Source organism: Myotis yumanensis, unplaced genomic scaffold, assembly GCF_028538775.1.
Source record: "Myotis yumanensis isolate MYYU_CA2020_CCGP unplaced genomic scaffold, mMyoYum1.0.hap1 SCAF_10, whole genome shotgun sequence".
Lineage (NCBI taxonomy): Eukaryota > Metazoa > Chordata > Mammalia > Chiroptera > Vespertilionidae > Myotis > Myotis yumanensis.
In genome coordinates this window covers 46,097,221-46,117,143 of record NW_027223761.1, presented here as the reverse complement: position 1 = coordinate 46,117,143, position 19,923 = coordinate 46,097,221, and the positions used below count along the sequence as shown (strand labels likewise).

At 37.8% G+C, this 19,923-nt stretch overlaps 1 protein-coding gene across 8 annotated transcripts in view; it reads right to left on the bottom strand.

Moving 5' to 3' along the window:
• The window catches only part of EMSY (EMSY transcriptional repressor, BRCA2 interacting), a 94,662-nt gene that overhangs the window by 33,865 nt on the left and 40,874 nt on the right, over positions 1-19,923 (bottom strand). For all 8 annotated transcript variants that reach the window (XM_070425655.1, XM_070425657.1, XM_070425661.1 and 5 more), the window contains 3 exons: positions 18,723-18,872; positions 12,501-12,671; positions 2,452-2,588 (listed from right to left, as the gene is read on the bottom strand). In XM_070425655.1, coding sequence (XP_070281756.1) covers positions 2,452-2,588; positions 12,501-12,671; positions 18,723-18,872 — 458 coding nt within the window. The remainder of the gene's footprint in view (positions 1-2,451; positions 2,589-12,500; positions 12,672-18,722; positions 18,873-19,923) is intronic.

Here is a 19,923-nt window from a genome sequence, read left to right as displayed (position 1 = left end):
TCTCCGTTGCCTCGCTCCCTCACTTTGCCGCTTAGCCCTCAGCTCCCTCCCTTCTCTGCCACCTGGGCTCTCTCCCTTCTCTGCCGCTTTGCTCTCACCAGGTCACGGATCCAAGGTCCGGATCCCCCGGGCAGCGTCGGGGACTACCGGCCCCGCCTCACCGGGTCAGGGGTCCGGGTCCCACAGGCAGCGTCGTGCGCTGCCGGCGCCGCCTGCAGTATGCAAATTAGCCGCCATGTTTGTTGGTGATTAATTTGTATATCACGCTGATTAGCCAATGGGAGGCATAGCGAAGGTACGGTCAATTACCATGTTTGTCTATTATTAGGTAGGACATGGAAATGTTAACAATGATAGAGTTGGAATTATACGTCTTACCCCACCCCATGTTCATCTTTATTCTCTAATTTATCTAAAATGAACATTTATGTAATAAAATTACTGTGCATTATACCAATAGCTAAAGGCACATATATAAAATAAACTGCCTAAGTCCCCAAATATAAATTACAAGGATAAATAGCATAATGTCTATGTGAAAAAACATGGGCAAGAGATGAAATCAGCAAAGATTTAACATTCTTTCTGAGGCTATATGGGAAAATACAAAGGAAAAACTTAAGGCATTTCCCATGTTTTGTTACTAGTATGTTACTAATATCACTTTAGTTTATTGACTGGATAGCATAAGCCCATTAACTTTTCACCATTTTCTACATTTTCATCTGCTTTATTCTTAAGTTCCATTTTCTAGTAATTTATGAAATCAATAAACTTAACTAAATTTAATTCAAATACAGTGATTTTACTAAATTAGTAAAATTTTAAAAATTAAAGTCCATAAATAAAAAGGAAAGGATCTGAATTTTTTCACCTTATCGGTTTTTCTTAATTTTTAGTCATTAAATGTGTCCGTCTAAACTTAACAGCCAGTAAAAACAGCACCCAACTGAGCTGGCAAAAAGGTAATCACTAAGAACTTAAAAGCCAAAATTATTACAAAAATCACAAGATTAACTACCTGCTATAATTATCTAGAGGACACATGAAGTGTCTGCCAATTATGCACTTACTTATTTTAACACACACATACTCTTCACAGCTGCATTCTCTGGAAAGAGCTTTAGTTCATTTGCCAAGAACTGCTGGTTTACAAGTGGGCATGCCTATCTATTTAAATAGCTTGATGGGCCTTGTCCAAGTATAATGACCCATTCAAAGACAATTCAAAATCAACTAGCAGGCTATTTTTTTAAAAAGCTTTTCGGTGTGTGGGAGCATGCACAGGAGAGCAAGTGGTTAAGTACAGGTGCGTGTACACATGTGGTAAAGAGGATTGGTCTTACACTCTTTTCTTCTTGTAACTATCATGCCCTGTGCCAAACATATATCTAGCAACTACAAGTCACAAATAACTCTTAGATCTATATGACCATAGGACCTAGGTTACATGGCAACCCCTCTTATATATCAAGTTCTATGAAACTACAAATCAGACTATAAAGGGTTCTGAAAATCTAAATTCTAACTGTGGCTTTACTTTTGGCTTACTATGTGAACTCAGGCTAGGAACAAACTATGTCTTCCCACATGATGAAAAACTCTAATGCTGGACCCCTGTCAACACTGTGAAGACTGTGCTGCCTAGGAAGCTAATAGAGATCTATTATAATGAAGTACAGCATTCTTTTTCAAGCAAAGTAGGGACATCACCAAGCCTAAACAGTTAAGTACTAAGAGTAATAACAATAAAGAACAAAACAAAACAAAAACACTTATTAGGGACTTCCTATGTGCGAGGCACTGTTCTAAGCACTTCCCAAAAACAGCTACCAGTTAATGAAAAAACTCACTGATAAGAGATTATCATCCCCAACACACAAATGAGGAAATTAAGGATAAGAGAAGTTGAATAAATTAGCCAAGGTCAAACTATGACACTGAGAGACTCTAGGTTTATCTAACTCCAAACCTCTTAACCACTGCCTATATAAATAAACAAAACTATAACTGAATCTGTTATTTAAATTTTTTTACTAGCTCCACGGTAAAAATGAAAGTAACAAATCCCTGTCAATTAATTTAGTCTTAATCCCAAATATTTCTCTTTTCCCAGCCTAATACTGGGTCCTTCTCTATTGGCCACATGCAGGAATAACATATCCTTTAACAGATGTCCCCAGGAGTTAAGCCAGCAGAATCCTCCGTCAGGACCAAGCTAAGTATCTAAATTATGGTCATAAGCAACCTGGCTATAAGCAACATGTTTTAGAAATTACTATGAAAAATGGCATCAGTAGATGGTGTTTTAACAGTTATTACATCACAGTGGTGGTAAATCAAGCCATTCTGGCCATTGTGAGGTTCTGAAGTTCTTAAGCAAATATTTGTATAGCTGGTCTTTCAAGTCCTCAATGTATTGCTGAGTCTGCAGTTCAAGCTCTTACTTACTCCAGCATTTAGCAATGTTGTGACAACATTTTTGCCCGGGAGGCCTTGAATGGTCGTTCCTTTTCCTGTAGTCTTTTGCACAACAATCACATTGGGCTTGGAAGTCATTGGGATTGTAGTGATTTTGGTAGTCGTTCCTTAGAGAAGGGGGGAGAAAAGGAGGCCTGAGTTAAGAACTAGTGATATTTGACTATTTATGTTGTACATAATTAATACATGTAATCAATGTCATCTTAAGATGACATGAAGGCTGTCATGAGGATGAAAATAAAGGCTTGGAATAGTAAATTACAAGTTGTCCTAGAATGACAGAATATTAAGAATTAACTCTTATAGCAGACATCTTTTTAGAATCTGAGGACCTACGTACCAAACTCAGAACCTAAATATATCACTATCAATTTCTTCATCAATATTCCTCTCCCAACTAGTTAACTGAGACAAATCAGAATCTCTATTTCCCCAAACATAGTATCATATATCTTTCCCCCAAACATAGTATCATATATCTATGTAACTAGTGTGATGGAAAAACTCATCAAAAACATAAAAAAGAGGTAGTTAAATGCTCATCAAAATTCATATAACCCTAGACTCTAGAGAAAATTTATGGGGAAAAAAGTCATGTATTTTTATGTGATCAAAAAAGACAAACTAAATACTGACTCAAAGACTAAACACAGGTTAAACAAGTGCTCTTAGAATCTGCAGCATTGTAAACAGTGAGGATGAAACTCTATTTTTTATTTTTATATACATAAACTTGTATTTCCAACTATTAAGATCTACTTAGTAGAGCTATATCTACCGACCCAAACATTGTACTATCTTGCCCTGTCCCCTACATCTGCTTCTCTCCTTACCTATGAACTCCATTTACCTATCAAATTTGTACCCTATATTCTTCTAATTGTCCAAGTTGGAAATCCTGGTGCAAATCTTTGATTCATGCCTTGTCTTCACTCTAACAAAATCAAAGTTTCTTGAGGTCCACACTGTATCTTTACACATCACTGATTCCTCAATGCTTAGAACACAGTGTATGGCAATTAGTCAGTCATGAGTATGTGAATGAACTCAATTTGTCACCAACATGTTTTCTTTCAAAATATTATCAATATCAGTTCAATAGACAACCCTCATCTCTTTTGGCTTCCCATTATTTTCTCCCTATTTCAACTTTCTCTATTACACAAATAGTTCTGATGGTACCTGTAGCAAATATCCTAAAAAACAAATAAATAAACCACCTAATTTCATCATGCCAAGAACCCAGAACACGTGAAATTGGCTAAAACCTTCCTAATCCCTCTTGTATCTAGTTCCAACTTCCCATTTTGATTTTCAAATTCCTACATGATTTGCCCTTAATCTACCAATTTGATCTTATTTGTTCTGTGAGAAAAAACAAGTAATCTCTTCAGTCAAAGAAGGGAGTTCAGGCAGCTGACATTTTGGCCCGTGACTTGCAGCTCCCATGGGGGCTGCCATTTTGAAACAGCAAAGGTCAACCCCTCCCTTTCCCCTCTAGCCAATCGCGCAAGACTGTGAGCCTAAGCTCCTCCAATCAAGAGTGAGGGACAGATTACGTGCGTCAGGAATAAAAACTGAGTGACCACTGCTCAGTGTACATGCGGCCAGGCTCTGTTGGTACGCACCCTTCTGCAGAAGTAAAGACATGTGCCTTGCTGCTGGCTCCCGAGGGTGCTTCGTGTTCTACCAGGACCCCTGGTTTTGGGGGCGTGCCTTATTTCTAACAGCTCCTACTCCAAGATACACAATGTAATTCTAGTCTAACAAGTAACTTCTTTTTTTTTTTTTTTTTTAAATATATTTTATTGATTTTTTACAGAGAGGAAGGGAGAGAGAGATAGAGAGTTAGAAACATCGATGAGAGAGGAACATCGACCAGCTGCCTCCTGCACATCTCCTACTGGGGATGTGCCCGCAACCCAGGTTGGGGATGTGCCCGCAACCCAGGTACATGCCCCTGACTGGAATCGAACCTGGGACCTTTCAGTCCGCAGGCCGACGCTCCATCCACTGAGCCAAACCGGTTTCGGCAACAAGTAACTTCTTGACTATGGCTTCCTATTACCTACCACACAAAGCCAAATTCCTCTGCTTAGCTTTCCAGGTTCCATCAGACTTTAATTTTCAGAATTACCTAGTATATCTCTCCTTCAGTGTTGGTTTCCACATGGGTCCTTGAGCATAACAGTCCCAATGCGACTTTCGCACCTGTAATTTCCTTTGCCTATAAAAACAGGCAAACCATATATTTCTTCCACAGCTTACATGTCATTTATTAAATGACTAAGCAAAGGACAGGTACTCATAAAAATATAACGGATTAATATATTCTCAAAAAGAAAAGTTAAACAAAATTTTTTTCTACTGAAAACCTTAGCATTTTGTACAAAAGATTTAGAAATAAGATTGTACTAAGAATAAGAATATTCTAGTTAGGTAAAAGACCTCTACTCAGAAACTACAGGACGTTGAAAAAAAGAGATAGAGGAAGACATAAACAGATGAAAGAACATACCATGTTCTTGGATTGGTAGAATCAACATCATTAAAATGTCCATACTACCCAAAGCAATCTATAAATTCAACACACTTCCCATTAAAATACCAACAGCATATTTCACAGACCTAGAACGAACTCTCCAAAAATTCATCTGGAATAAAAAAAGACCCCGAATAACTGCAGCGATCCTGAGAAAGAACAAAGTAGGTGGAATCTCAATACCAGATATCAAGCTGTATTACCAAGCCACTGTTCTCAAAACTGCCTGGTACTGGCACAAGAACAGACATATAGATCAATGGAATAGAATAGAGAACCCAGAAATCGACCCGAACCAATATGCTCAATTAATATTTGACAAAGGAGGCAAGAACATACAATGGAGTCAAGATAGTCTCTTCAATAAATGGTGTTGGGAATATTGGACAGATACATGCAAAAAAATGAAACTAGACTACCAACTTACACCATACACAAAAATAAACTCAAAATAGATAAAGGACTTAAATGTACGACGGGAAACCATAAAAATACTAGAAAAATCCAAAGGCAACAAAATCTCAGACATATGCCGAAGCAATTTCTTCACCAATACAGCTCCTAGGGCATTGGAAACTAAAGAGAAAATAAACAAATGGGACTACATCAAAATAAAAAGCTTCTGCACAGCAAAAGAAACCATCAACAAAACAACAAGAAGGCCCACTGCATGGGAAAACATATTTGCCATTGTTATCACCGATAAGGGTTTAATCTCCAACATTTATAGGGAACTCATACAACTTAACAAAAGGAAGATAAACAATCCAATCAAAAAATGGGCAAAAGACCTAAATAGACACTTTTCAAAAGAGGACATTCAGAAAGCCAAGAGACATATGAAAACATGCTCAAAGTCACTAATCATCCGAGAAATGCAAATCAAAACAACGAGGTACCATCGCACACCTGTCAGAATGGCTATCATCAACAAATCAACAAACGCCAAGTGCTGGAGAGGATGTGGAGAAAAAGGGACACTTGTGCACTGCTGGTGGGAATGCAGACTGGTGCAACCACTATGGAAGACAGTATAGAGTTTCCTCAAAAAACTAAAAATGGAACTCCCATTTGACCCCGTGATCCCACTTCTAGGAATATATCCCAAGAAAACAGAAACACCAATCAGAAAGGATATATGCACCCAGATGTTCATAGCAGCACAATTCACCATAGCTAAGATCTGGAAACAGCCTAAGTGCCCATCAGCAGATGAATGGATTAGAAAACTGTGGTACATCTACACGATGGAATACTATGCTGCTGTAAAAAAGAAGGAATTCTTATCATTTGCAACAGCATGGATGGAACTGGAGAGCATTATGCTAAGTGAAACAAGCCAGTCAATGAAGGAAAAATACCACATGATCTCACTCATTTATGGATAATAAAGACCATTATAACTTATGAACAAAAATAGATACAGAGGCAGAGCAGACTTGAATAGACTATCAAACTACAGCGGGAAGGCCAGGGAGGGTTGGGGGGCAGGAGGAGGTGGGTAAGAGATCAACCGAAGGACTTGTATGCATGCATATAAGCATAACCAATGGACATAAGACACTGGGGGGTAGGGGAGGCCAGGGGATTGTCAAGGGTGGGGGAAAAAAAAGGAGACATATGTAATACTCTTTGTAATACTTTAAGTAATAAAACAATTTATAAAAAAGAATATTCTAGTTATATGTCAATTTCTGATAATCTTGCTCTAATATCTTTGTAATATACTTGCCATCATCTAATATCTCATCAGTCCAAAGTAACACTCAGGTTACACAAAAAAAGCACTTTTATCTATGGACCCCCAGCTTCACAAATGTTTCTTCCTTTATCTGTAGTATCTAAGCAGTAAGCTAAGAGCCACAAAAACCAGGCTGCCCATTATTCGCTTATATCAACTTTAACTCTTAATTAACTCCAGTCCCTCATGTGTGACTGATTATGATGCCTCCTTTGGCAATGCAGTCTCACCTAATTTTGGCTAAGAAAAACTTTTTAGAAAGTAAGCATGAAAAGCTGTCTCAAGGATATGTAAACCAAGCTTTAACTACACCAAAGTACAAGGACCATCAGCTTAATAAATGTGGGAGGAGGCATAGCATAAGGCAAAGCAAGTACAGAATTATATTGAAACTAGTGCCTCGGTACACGGATTTGTGCACATTGAAAGGAAATTAGAAGGTGGCCAGTGGGGTGGGACTGGGCAAGACAGGCCGGATACATCCTGGAGCCAACCTCCCACAGTTCCTCCCTGGCCTGCCGCACCTGGGGCAGCGCCACAGCTTAAAGGGCGTCTTCAGAGTGAGCAGGGTCCCTCCGGCAGGTGGGGTACCTCAGCCTGGCCTGTGGAGATCGGGCCGAAATCAGCTAACATCCCCCGAGAGGTCCCGGGTTGTGAGAGGGTGGCTCTCGGGTGACGCACCCCGGAATCGGGCTCCCTCCTCTCTGGTTCTGGGGTGCATCACCTGAGAACCACCACTGCCAAGTCACTGCAGATCAGCAGCTCCTGCATTGAGCGTCTGCCCCCTGGTGGTCAGTGCAGTTGGATAGTCACTTAGCCTTTTATATATAGATAGAATACAATTTATAATTGATCAGAATGGTCAACTTATAAAACTCTAAAATTCCAGTGAGCATGTTGCTATATCTCAGGTGATACCTATGTTATATTGAAGAAAGTAGTACTACTTGTTTTTTTAAAAGGTCTTCCTCTATGCTTTCATAGAATTCAGTCTATAGTTCTCATGTTGCAACAGAGAGTACACAAGCTTAGCATTCTTTAGGGCAGAGAATGCACCTCATGTACATCCCTATGTATCACAGCACCCCACAAAGCATCTGGCTCATGGTGCATCACAGAATCCATTTATATATACAATCTTTACTTAAAACGAGTCAAGATATAATGGATGCAAATAACTGTGAATCACACAGGCTATGACACTGATGCATTCCTGGGATTCCTATTTAACAATAAAAGTACTATGGTAGGTAGGCTTAAAAAACACAAATTTTACTATTTTTTACTATTTACTATTAACCCAGATCTTACTATGCACAGATTCTTTTTTTTTTCAGTGTCTACAATTAATTTTATTTACTATCTAAACACATACACTTCTCAATCCCTTCACCTTTTTCACCCCATCCTCCAATTCCCCTTCCCTCTGGTAACCATCAGTCTGTTCTCTGTATCTGTGAGTCTGTTTCTGTTTTGTTTGTTTATATACTGTTCTTTAGATTCCACATATAAGTGAAAACATGGTATTTGTCTTTCTGTGACTGACTTATTTCATTTAGTATAATACCCTGTAGGTTCATCCATGCTGTCACAAATAGTAAGATTTCATTCTTTTTTATGGCCAAGTAATACTCAACTATGTACATGTACCACAGCTTTGTTTAAATCACAGATTCTTAGGTCACACTAACAATCTTGGTCTCTTGGGTAATGTTTTGTTTTTGATTTTTCAACCACAGTTTACATTCAATACCATTCTGAGCCAGTTCCAGATGTACCACAAAGTGGCCAGAAAACCATGCACTCTACAGAGTGGTTCCCCACTGCCCTGAGTATCCACCTGGCCCCATACACAGTTATCTCAACATTATTGACTATAATGTCTTGGGTAATGTTTTATGTTGTTTTGCTCAAAGATAAGCAAATTAATAAATGAATTAAAAAGAATATATTCCCTGGCCAGGTGGCTCAGTTGATTGGAGCACTGTTCCATGCACCAAAAGGTTGCAGGTTTGATTCCCAGTCAGGGCACATACCTAGATTGTGGGTTCAGTCCCCTATGGGGTGGAGGGGTGGAATGTACGGGAGGCAACCAGTTTGTATTTTTCTCTCACATCTATCTTTCTCTCCCCTTTCCTCTCTTTCTAAGAAGAGAGAATTGAAAAAAAAAAGTACTTAAACATTTGTTCCTTGTTTGGACATTGTACTAAAAATTAAGACAATCAGCCCTGGCCTGGTGGTTCAGTTGGTTGGAGCATTATCCCACACCAAAGGTTGCAAGTTCCATTCCTGGTCAGGGCACATATCTAGGCTGTAGGGTTGATCCCTGGTCAGAGCACATATGAGAGGCAACAGATCAATGTTTCTCTCTCACATCGATGTTTCCCTTTCCCTATCTCTCTAAAAAATCAATGAAAACATGTCCTCGGGTGAGGAAAGAAAAAAAAAAAGTGTATCAAAATCAAGTTTTGCTATTGTCATGGCTTTTAATAATGTCCTCAGAGTCAAGATAATGAGTTCACCCATGAGCATAAAATCATGGACCCCCAGCTTCACAAATGTTTCTTTTATGAAGGATCCAATCATCTCCATAAAATATGCATAATTCTTCAACCAACCCACAAAAAACCTTACATATCTTAGTCCTCTCTATGTATACATATGTAAGTAAATATTTGACTCTATTAACATATGACTTAAATAACTGCAAAAATGTCATGCCTTCCATTTAATTGCTTATTCCAATAAAAGGGAAAACTTGACATTTATAGAATGCACTTTGGAAGAATGAACTTGCTTTCTAGGATATTATACAAAGAAAGTAAGGCCTTCACATAATAATATATGTATAATGTTCATCACAGGATTATTGATAATGAACACAAAAAATTGTAAACAACCTAAAACACTGTGTAGCCATTAAGCAGAGTGGAAGGGATATCAAAATACATTTAGTGGAATAGAAAAAGAATATTATATAAAAAAGAGAAAAACTGATTATATTAGCTCTCAAATTAACTACACACACACACACACACACACACACACACACACACACACACACACACACATAAACACACTTATACAAAGAAATGAATAGAAAAAGGAATGGACTGTAACATATACACTTAAATTTCAACACATTTCGCCGAAACCGGTTTGGGTCAGTGGATAGAGCGTCGGCCTGCGGACTGAAAGGTCCCAGGTTCGATTCTGGTCAAGGGCACGTACCTGGGTTGTGGGCACATCCCCAGAGGGAGATGTGCGGGAGGCAGCTGATCGATGTTTCTAACTCTCTATCTCTCTCCCTTCCTCTCTGTAAAAAATCAATAAAATATATTTTAAAAATAAATAAATAAATAAATTTCAACACATTTCTCTGGATAATAAAAATTCTAAGTTTTTAATTTTCTTTGTACCTTTCTATATTTTCCAAATTCCCCACAATGAGGAAAAATGTCTCGCTTTTTAAAGTCTTCTATTCTTACAGCTAGATTTTTTAGTGTATTTTAAGAAAAGTATTCTTTCTTTGTTGGGAAACAGTGGTATGGGGTTGGGGTGTGTACAGACTCTAGAATCCAGCATCTATCTGCTCATGGGTGAAAGCAGAAACTGTCTAAATTCATCCAACCAGGCTTACCAGTTTACTATAAATAGACAGCTTAGAAGTGAAAACTAGTAATAAACTAATCTATAATCCTGGTGTCACAGAGAACAAAAATAAAATAGGAGAACTACCTTTATAAAGGAAATTGATATGTAACATAAGGATCAGTTTAGAACAGTCAGAAATGAGGTAAGTTCTTTAGAATAAAAGTGTCAAACAGTGAGGCAGAGGTCCAGACAAAATGAGCTCCATGCAATAGATTTGTTTCAACTGTGTGCCAAATGTATCCTATAGTGCTGAAAATTTAAGAACTCTTCTCATGTATACCCATATACTTGAAACAGCAACTATGAGCTGCTTTATAGTTAAACAGAAAGGTGGGTAAAATGTATACAATGATAAAATCTATAAATGTTATATCTGACCACCTCTTTGCTTCTAGAAAACTGTGCTTGCTTTGCATTGCTCTAACCTACTACAAAAGCAGCTAAATCATAAACGTCTGAAAACAGAGGCCTTATAACATCTAAACATACCTTCCAGCTTTATAGTGCCATAAATTCATATGTAAGTAAAGAAAAACATTTAAGAGTCATAAAAAGCTACATACCAATGAAAAACATAATCATTTTTAAGAAATGTTTAACTATGTATTCTATACTATTTAAAGATATTGTCAGGTAATACATTATAACGAGTTTTAACTGTGTTATTTAAAATAGCCTCTTAAAATCTGGAGTATGATAATTCTTTCCCTACTAGTTTCACCCTCCTCAGTGTAGCAAATGTTAGATTTTCCCACTTATACTTAAAAGTAGAGCCAAAATTAACAGCTTTAAATATAGTACTTTATGCCAATACCATGCCCTGCTTTGCTTTTTTTTTTTTCACTCCCTGGGTTATCAGCTACATCATATGACTGCCAGGAATGTCAATCCCTTCATTTTTAAAATGTTAGAACAATTCATCTCGGGCATACAAAATATGGCTAGTCTACAAAAATGGTGGACAGTTAAAGTCCACAGGGCTTGCTTGATCAAAGATTTTTTACATCATTTTAATTAAAAAAATAATAATAATTGAAGAGGTCAATGGGGGGGAGAAGACATATGTAATATTTTAAATAATAAAGAATTTAAAATTAAAAAAAAAAATTTATCGGTAAAAAAAATCCTATATAATAAAAGGCTAATATGCAAATTGTCCCCTTGACTGGGAGTTTGATCAGGGAGTGGGCTGGCCAACCGCCCATGGCCCCTCCCCCCAGCTGGCCTCACTCCCAATCGGGCCCCCGACCCCGGTCAGGGGCAGGGCCAGGCAGCCTACCTCCCACAGCCCCTCCCCGCCAGCCAGGCCCACCCCGCCCCAATCGGGGCAGGCCAGCCAGAACCCACCCATGCACAAATATGTGCAGCAGGCCTCTAGTAATAATAATAATCATTGAAAACAAAAATCATATTAACATTTCACTTCAGAATCCACAACGCAAATTACTTCAGGAATTAATGAGCTCATAAAAATCCAGGTAAGATTCCAAAATATCAACAATTAGCCTTCACTATCTAAGTAAAATATTTTTTAAAAGTAAACAGTCCTTATAAGTGGTGAAAAGCAAAGATATTCAAATATTTTTATTTTTAATAAGCTAAAGTGACATTAGTAATTGAAATTATGAGTTATGGTTCCTCAAACACATTTAGATAAATAAATACTAGTTCTTCCAGTATTTAGAATGTGTGATCTTAGAAGGTCAATTTCATCTCTGTAACCTTAAATCTGTATCTCTAAACTGGAGATGATGCCAACTATCTCAGAGTTATGAGGTCTAAATAGATGAACAAATAGAAGAATATTTTATAATGAAAAAATCTCTATGCAAATGTAAGCCATAATCTTTCTACTCTGATTAAAAGCAATATTTATTTCTTTCTATTTTAAAATGATTAAAAACTTAATATGTGAAGATTTAATACTAGAACCAAAAAACTGATCGCTAAACATCAAGACTAAATAAAAGCTCTAGATTTCTAATCAGAAAACTGAGACCAAACAGAATCTTTCAACAGCTGAAATATGTTTCTTCCTCTTACTAATCACCTATATCTTGTACATGTTTCAGAGATACCTACCAGAAACTATATTACTGCTAATTATCTTTCCCCCCAAGGTAGCTAATGATTTGGGTACTACTGTAATGATGCTACCACTCGTTGTTTTCACATAGGTTGCAGCTCCAGGGGTTGCAGCCATCCGACCTATGGATGGGCTCACTGTGGGCCGGGTATAGGTTGCCTGTGTGCCTGTAAAAAGGGAAAAGCCAAAAGAAAAACTTGTCAATGCTTACAGAAGAATGACAATTTATACAGTTTTACTATAATTCAATGTAATCTACACTGCTTTAACTTGAAAATGGAATTTCAAGGTGTCAAGACTTAAGTAACAATTTACAGCCAGTTTTCAAAGCACCATAAAAGAACTATAGCCAAGTCAATTTGAAACAATTTTACACATGAAATATTGTGATGTGTTGCATCAAATTACTAACCCCAGAAAAAGTTAACTAACTCTGTTCCTTCTCCCACCACCTTTCTTCTATTAGTTTTAAGCCCGAAAGAAACTTAATTGTCTTTCTTGCCAGAGCATTTTAGCTATTTCTGTTATAGATTTTAAGGTGCATCTGTTTTATGCTGTCTCTGTGCCAAACTCAATGTCAGCACTCAGCAAATAAGGCAGTTTTGTTTGCCTAAAATGTTATAAACTTTTACTGTTTTGTACTCTGCTACCCTGTAAATATATTTCCATCTTTTAAAGATTATGCCATCATTTTACTAGAGATTAAAGATGCTGCTGCCAAGAATATTCCTTTTTAGCCTAAAAAGTTCACTATTTCCATATTTCCTTAACTTTAACTGACCTGTAGAGATATTTTTCTCAAAGGATCTTACACTCTTCCCCACTATTTCTAGGATTTTTTCCTTTTCCTAAAGAGGAATTAAAAACTAACCAAATGAGCCTGTTATAGTTTCCTACAAATCTGGTAACTCAGAAATCCCATTCCTAAACTAAGAACAATTTGTCTTGGAGAATGAAAATGACTAAAATAACACCTTCTTCAACTGAAAAAAAATTTTCCATGATAATTAGATTCAGAGGTCACTGTGATAACCATTTTCAACAACCCCCTTCCCAAATAAATGATTTTAGCAAATTATTCACCACTTAAAAATACAATCCCTATCCAAAAGAGGGAGGAAGGGAGGAACATTAAGTAGAATTAGTTTAAATTTACAAACATACATCTGAATCAGAAAAAAAAATTTAGTGCAAGGTAAATGTTATACAGATAGTTTGAATCAGTTAAATTATAACCAGAAAAAATTTCAAATTAAAGCGTTTGTCTTTTAAAAAAAGAAACACTCTAATATAGATACATAAGTATAGACATATTATTATTTTTTTTTTTAAATATATTTTATTGATTTTTTACAGACAGGAAGGGGGAGAGATAGAGAGTTAGAAACATCGATGAGAGAGAAACATCGATCAGCTGCCTCCTGCACATCTCCTACTGGGGATGTGCCCGCAACCCAGATACATGCCCTTGACCGGAATCGAACCTGGGACCTTTCAGTCCGCAGGCCGACGCTCTATCCACTGAGCCAAACCGGTTTCGGCGACATATTATTTTTTGCTACCTTTCCATAACATAAGGAATCATATATACATAACATTAATATCTTTGTACCAAGTGGTAAAAAGTTTTGGGGGAAGTATGATAGATTTAATACAAGAATAATGGTATCTCTAAAGCACAGGCTTTGCATAGAGACAGAAAGTAGAATGGCAGTTACCAAATCCTGGACGAAGGTGAGACTAGTTACTATTTAATGCGTACAGAGTTTCAGTTTGGGAAGATGAAAAAGTTCTGGAGCTAGACAGTGGTGATGGCTGCAAAATAATGTGAATGTACTCAATACTAACAAACTGCACACTTAAAAATGGTGAAAATAGTAAGCTTCATGTTATGTATATTTTACCACAATTTCTGTTTGTAAAGCACTGGGTTTGGAATCAAAGAGATCTGGAGTCAAATTCCAGTTCTGCCTTTTATTGACTATATGAACTTGGGCAAGTTGCTTAATGTAAGTCTCTGTTTTGTCACTGAAAATGGAAATAATAGAGCCTAAGGGAGATTAAGTGCAATGTTTGTACAGACCTTTACATACTGGCCAATAGCTGATAGCTTATAAACTTCAGACAGGTATCATTTTACACTATCTAGATTCTATCATCTAAATACTGTCCATCCTCAAAAAAATTGGTAAGAGTTATGCAAATTTAAAATAATATCAATGGAAGCCAGTGAGAAGGGGGAGAGAGGGAGTCTGTCTGCAAAGTACTGCTCCCTGGTGCTCAGAGGCGGCTGCTCCAGCTCCAGCTCCAACTCTCATTCATTTTGCCGGTTAACATGAGAGATCATGGCCGCCTTCGGGCTTCTCAGCTATGAGCAGAGACCACTGAAACGCCCCCGGCTCGGGCCGCCGGACGTCTACCCTCAGGACCCAAAGCAGGAGGAGGATGAACTCACTGCTGTGAATGTAAAGCAAGGCTTCAGCAATCAGCCGGCCTTTACGGGAGACGAACATGGCTCAGCCAGAAATATTGTAATTAATCCATCAAAGATTGGAGCTTATTTTAGCAGCATATTAGCTGAGAAACTGAAGCTGAACACTTTCCAGGACACCGGAAAGAAGAAACCACAAGTTAATGCTAAAGATAATTATTGGCTGGTTACCCCTCGATCGCAGAGTGCAATTCATAGTTGGTTCTCTGAATTAGCAGGAAATAAGCCACTTGCTATTTTGGCAAAAAAGGAACCCAAGATGGCGGCATAGGTAAACACTGGAAATTGCTGCCTCCCACAACTACTTCAAAAATACAACTAAAAGACAAAACGGACATCATACAGAACCACAGGAAGGCTGGCTGAGTGGAAATTCTACAACTAGAAGGAAAGAGAAGAGCACACTGAGACTCAGAGGAGGTGCGGAAGTAAAGTGCAGAGGTACGGAGGCGCACGTGGAAAGGGCTGGCAACTGAGGACACGGTTGTCTTTTTCAATCTGGAGGGAGTCTCAAGCTCCCAACTGCTCTGAACTCCAGTTCTGGGCGAGTCTCTGGGGACCCAGACTCATACGGGGAGAAACTGGACTGTCTGGCATCGGTCGGAACTCGAGGGCGGCTTTCTCTCAGAGGTGCTTGGAGTGATTACCAGGACACTGAGACCCGGGGCCTCTTAGGGCAGGGCTGAGGATCAGCCATAGCTGTTTGCTCCGCCCTGTTGATTCCCTGAGACCCCGCCCCACTCAAGCTGTGCCCAGAGACTTTTGCATATGAAAGGCCTGGCCCTTTGCAATCTGAAAATTACCTAACAAACTGCAGCTGGGTCAGAGAGACCCAGAACTTCCAAAAGAAGGCCCAAGGCCCCACAGCAGCTTGCATTGCTTCACAGCTGGGCCTCATCTGGGCACCTCCAAACCCCAAACAAAGAAGAGGTATCTGCAGATCTCTCCATAGCTCCTGCTGGGTAGCCTCAGGCAGAGGCTAAATTAGCACCTCCTTAGATATCCAAGAGCCAGTGTACCCAGTGGTCAGAGTGGGACCATCCAGATTACAACTTCTCAGATCCATGAGGGACACACTCAGGGCGCAGACTCAGTGAACACCAAAGCCCCACTGAAGCAAATCCTGCCCCAGAAGGGTGTCTCCAGCACAGAAGTTCTCCCACTGTAGACACAGCTGATTCTCACAGCCAATTGGCCTGGAGGTCAATTCCTCCCAGTGATACCTACAACAATCAAGGCTTAACTACAACAAGACTGTGCACAAAGCCCACAAAGGGGTGCACCAAGAGTGTCCACCTCAGGTAATTGTGGAAGCTGAGCCACTGGGCCCTATAGGACACCTAGCACAGAAAGCCATTCTATCAACAACAGGGAAGCATAAATAATGTGGAGACAAAGAAACAGGTCACAAATGACAGAAATGGAGGAAAGCAAACTACTATATATAGAGTTCAAAACCACACTTGATTCAGACACACTTTTAAGGTTTTTCAAGAATTTTCTAGAAACCGCCAATAAATTTAGTAAGACCCTCAAGAAATCTAGTGAGACCCTTGAGGTTATGAAAAAGGACCAACTAGAAATTAAGCATACACTAACTGAAATAAAGGATATTATACAGAGTTCCAACAGCAGACTAGAGGATCGCAAGAATCAAGTCAAAGATTTGAAATAAGAAGAAGCAAAAAGCACTCAACCGGAAAAGCAAAAAGAAAAAAGAATCCAAAAATATGAAGATAGTGTAAGGAGCCTCTGGGACAACTTCAAGTGTACCAACATCCGAATTATGGGGGTGCCAGAAGAAGAGAGAGAGCAAGATATTGAAAACCTATTTGAAGAAATCATGACAGAAAACTTCCCCTACCTGGTGAAAGAAATAGACTTACAAGTCCAGGAAGCGCAGAAAACCCCAAACAAAAGGAATCCAAAGAGGACCACACCAAGACACACCATAATTAAAATGCCAAGAGCAAAAGACAAAGAGAGAATCTTAAAAGCAGCAAGAGAATGACAGTCAGTTACCTATTAGGGAGTACCCATAGGACTGTCAGCTGATTTCTCAACAGAAACTATGCAGGCCAGAAGGGAGTGGCAAGAAATATTCAAGGTGATGAATAGCAAGAACCTACAAGCAAGATTACTCTACCCAGCAAAGCTATCATTCAGAATTGAAGGTCAGATAAAGAGCTTCACAGATAAGGAAAAGCTAAAGGAGTTCATCACCACCAAACCAGTATTATATGAAATGCTGAAAGGTATCCTTTAAGAAGAGGAAGAAGAAGAAAAAGGTAAAGATACAAATTATGAACAACAAATACACATCTATCAACAAGTGAATCTAAAAATCAAGTGAATAAATAATCTGATGAACAGAATAAACTGGTGAATTAATAGAATCAGGGACATAGAAAGGGAGTGGACTATTCTCGGGGGGAGAAAGGGGTGTGGGGGGTGCGGGAAGAGACTGGACAAAAATTGTACACCTATGGATGAGGACAGTGTGGGGGGCGGGTTAAGGGCAGAGTGTGGGGTGGGAACTGGGTGGAGGGGAGCTATGGGGGTAAAAAAGAGGAACAACTGTAATAATGTGAACAATAAAGATTTAATTTAAAAAAATAAAATAAAATAAATTAAAAAAATAAAATAAAATAATATCAATGAATAATTCTAATATTAATTAATAGTAATAGCTACTGAGCACTCTGCTGGAGACTTTACACACTTAATTTCATTTAATACTTACAATAACCTTAGGGCATAGGTATTATTATCCCATTTAAATAGACAAGGGAAAAGATTGAGGATGGTATTACTAAAATGTTCTACACACTTGTCCTGGCCAATGTGCTCAATGGTTAGTGTCAGCCCATGCGCCAAAAGGTCCCAGATTTGATTCCGTTAAGGGCACATACCTGGGTTGCAGGTTCACTCCCTGACCCTGGTCAGGGCGCATGTGGGAGGCAACTGATCGATATGTCTCTCTCACTTTGATGTTTCTCTCTCTCTCCTCCCCTCCCTTCTACTCTCTCTAAAAAATCAATAGAAAAAATATCTTTCGGTAAGGATTAACAAACATAAATAAATAAATAAATAAATAAATAAATAAATGTTCTGTGCTGTCCGTCACTTCCTTGGGCGTAGCCTGGTTGCTCTCCTATCTAGGCATAATGTCATCCTGTGCCTCCCTCAGTCTGAGGAATGCTTACTACACTATAATGTAATACAGACTCTCAACCTCATCAAAGTGAGACCCTTGTGAACTGGGACTGCACTTTCATTCACTCAAGAAATCTTTACTAATCACTTACAGAACAGAACAGAGCGTGCTCTCTCTCTCTTTCTCTTTATATAAATGTGTGTGTGTGTGTGTGTATACATACATACACACACATACACACAAATGTAAATATATATAATAAAACAGACATGGTCCCTTATTTCCCTTATCCTTATGGGAGCTTATGGTCTAATAAGGTGAACAATATTAAATAAATCAACAAACAGTACCTAAGTAAATAGAAATTGTAGTATGTGCTATGAAGGAAAAGTATAGATGACCATACCACAAAAAGAGAAAGAACATTTTTTAGTTGGAGGGAAGTGGGAAGTCAAGAAAGGCCTCTTTGAAGAATTGTCTCAATAATATCTGTAACCCCAGTGTCAAACACAGAGAAATTACTCAATGAATATATAATGAATAAACAAACTAATGCTCAAGAAAACTTACCAGTAGGAGTGGTTACCAGTTTAGTTGTCATTATTGCACCATTACTACTAACCACCATAATAGGGGAATTGCTACTGGTAGGCAGAGTTGCTGTCACTGGTTTGGGTAAGATTTTACTTGGTTGAACTTGTTGTGTGATGATTTTAACACCTTTGAAAGAAGAAAGATAAATATGAGTACAAATTATTTTTTAAAATACATGTGCCTTATACCAACCCAAGAGGGCAGTAGTTATAAACATTTACTCCATTTACTCCATCTTGACTAAAGAGAAGCTTTTAAAGTTCATGTGGATAAAAATTCTTCACCAACTTTTGTTTCTCAAATTCCCAATTTCTCATTCAAGAATACAATTAAAACATTATAAAAGCTATTGAATTCTTAAAGAAAAACAATTGTTTTTCTTTTGTCTATGATATATAAGAGCTTTCAGCCATTGGCCTGAACTTTTACAGACAAATAAACAATGCTTCATGCAGATGGACATGAAAGATTAGGATAAGAAGTCAAAAACAAATGTTAATGTAGCTTTTATATATTCCCAACTGCACCAAGTAGTTTTCTAACCTCTGAAACTATAAAGGCTGTTGAAAACTATAAAGGAGCACGAACATTTTCTTTTTCAACATTTATTTTTAAATTGATTGCTTTTTAAAAGTATTTTTAATAGCACACTTTGTCAAACACATAATAAAGGATACATTATTATTGTACCTATAAAACATGCATTTGGACAAGAAGTTAAAGGCAATATGCAGAAATAAAATAAAAATATTAGGGTGGTAAGGTTATGATTCTTTTTTACATTTTTCAAAAATTTTACTTAAATGTTATAATTGTTGTATTGCCTTTCCAAATGTAAAATGTAAATATTTCATGATAACTACAACTTTAAATAACAATTGTTAACTGAGGAAGAATAATTTTGGTAACATTTTTTCCTCCATAACTTTACTGAAATAATTCTGGAGTTGAATGTATTACACCAGGACTTTAATTTCATGGAATTGAATATACTGCCATAGACAACTAAAAATTGTATTACTTATTTGGATGGCAATTAGATTGAGACATTAGAAAACAAACAAATCTACTTATTTAATAGCATTAAATTTAAATTTCTTATAGCCAACAAAGAAGTTAAAATTATGACATCTAAGCATAATTAGGCAAATTACTTAATCTCTCTGACTCAGTTTGC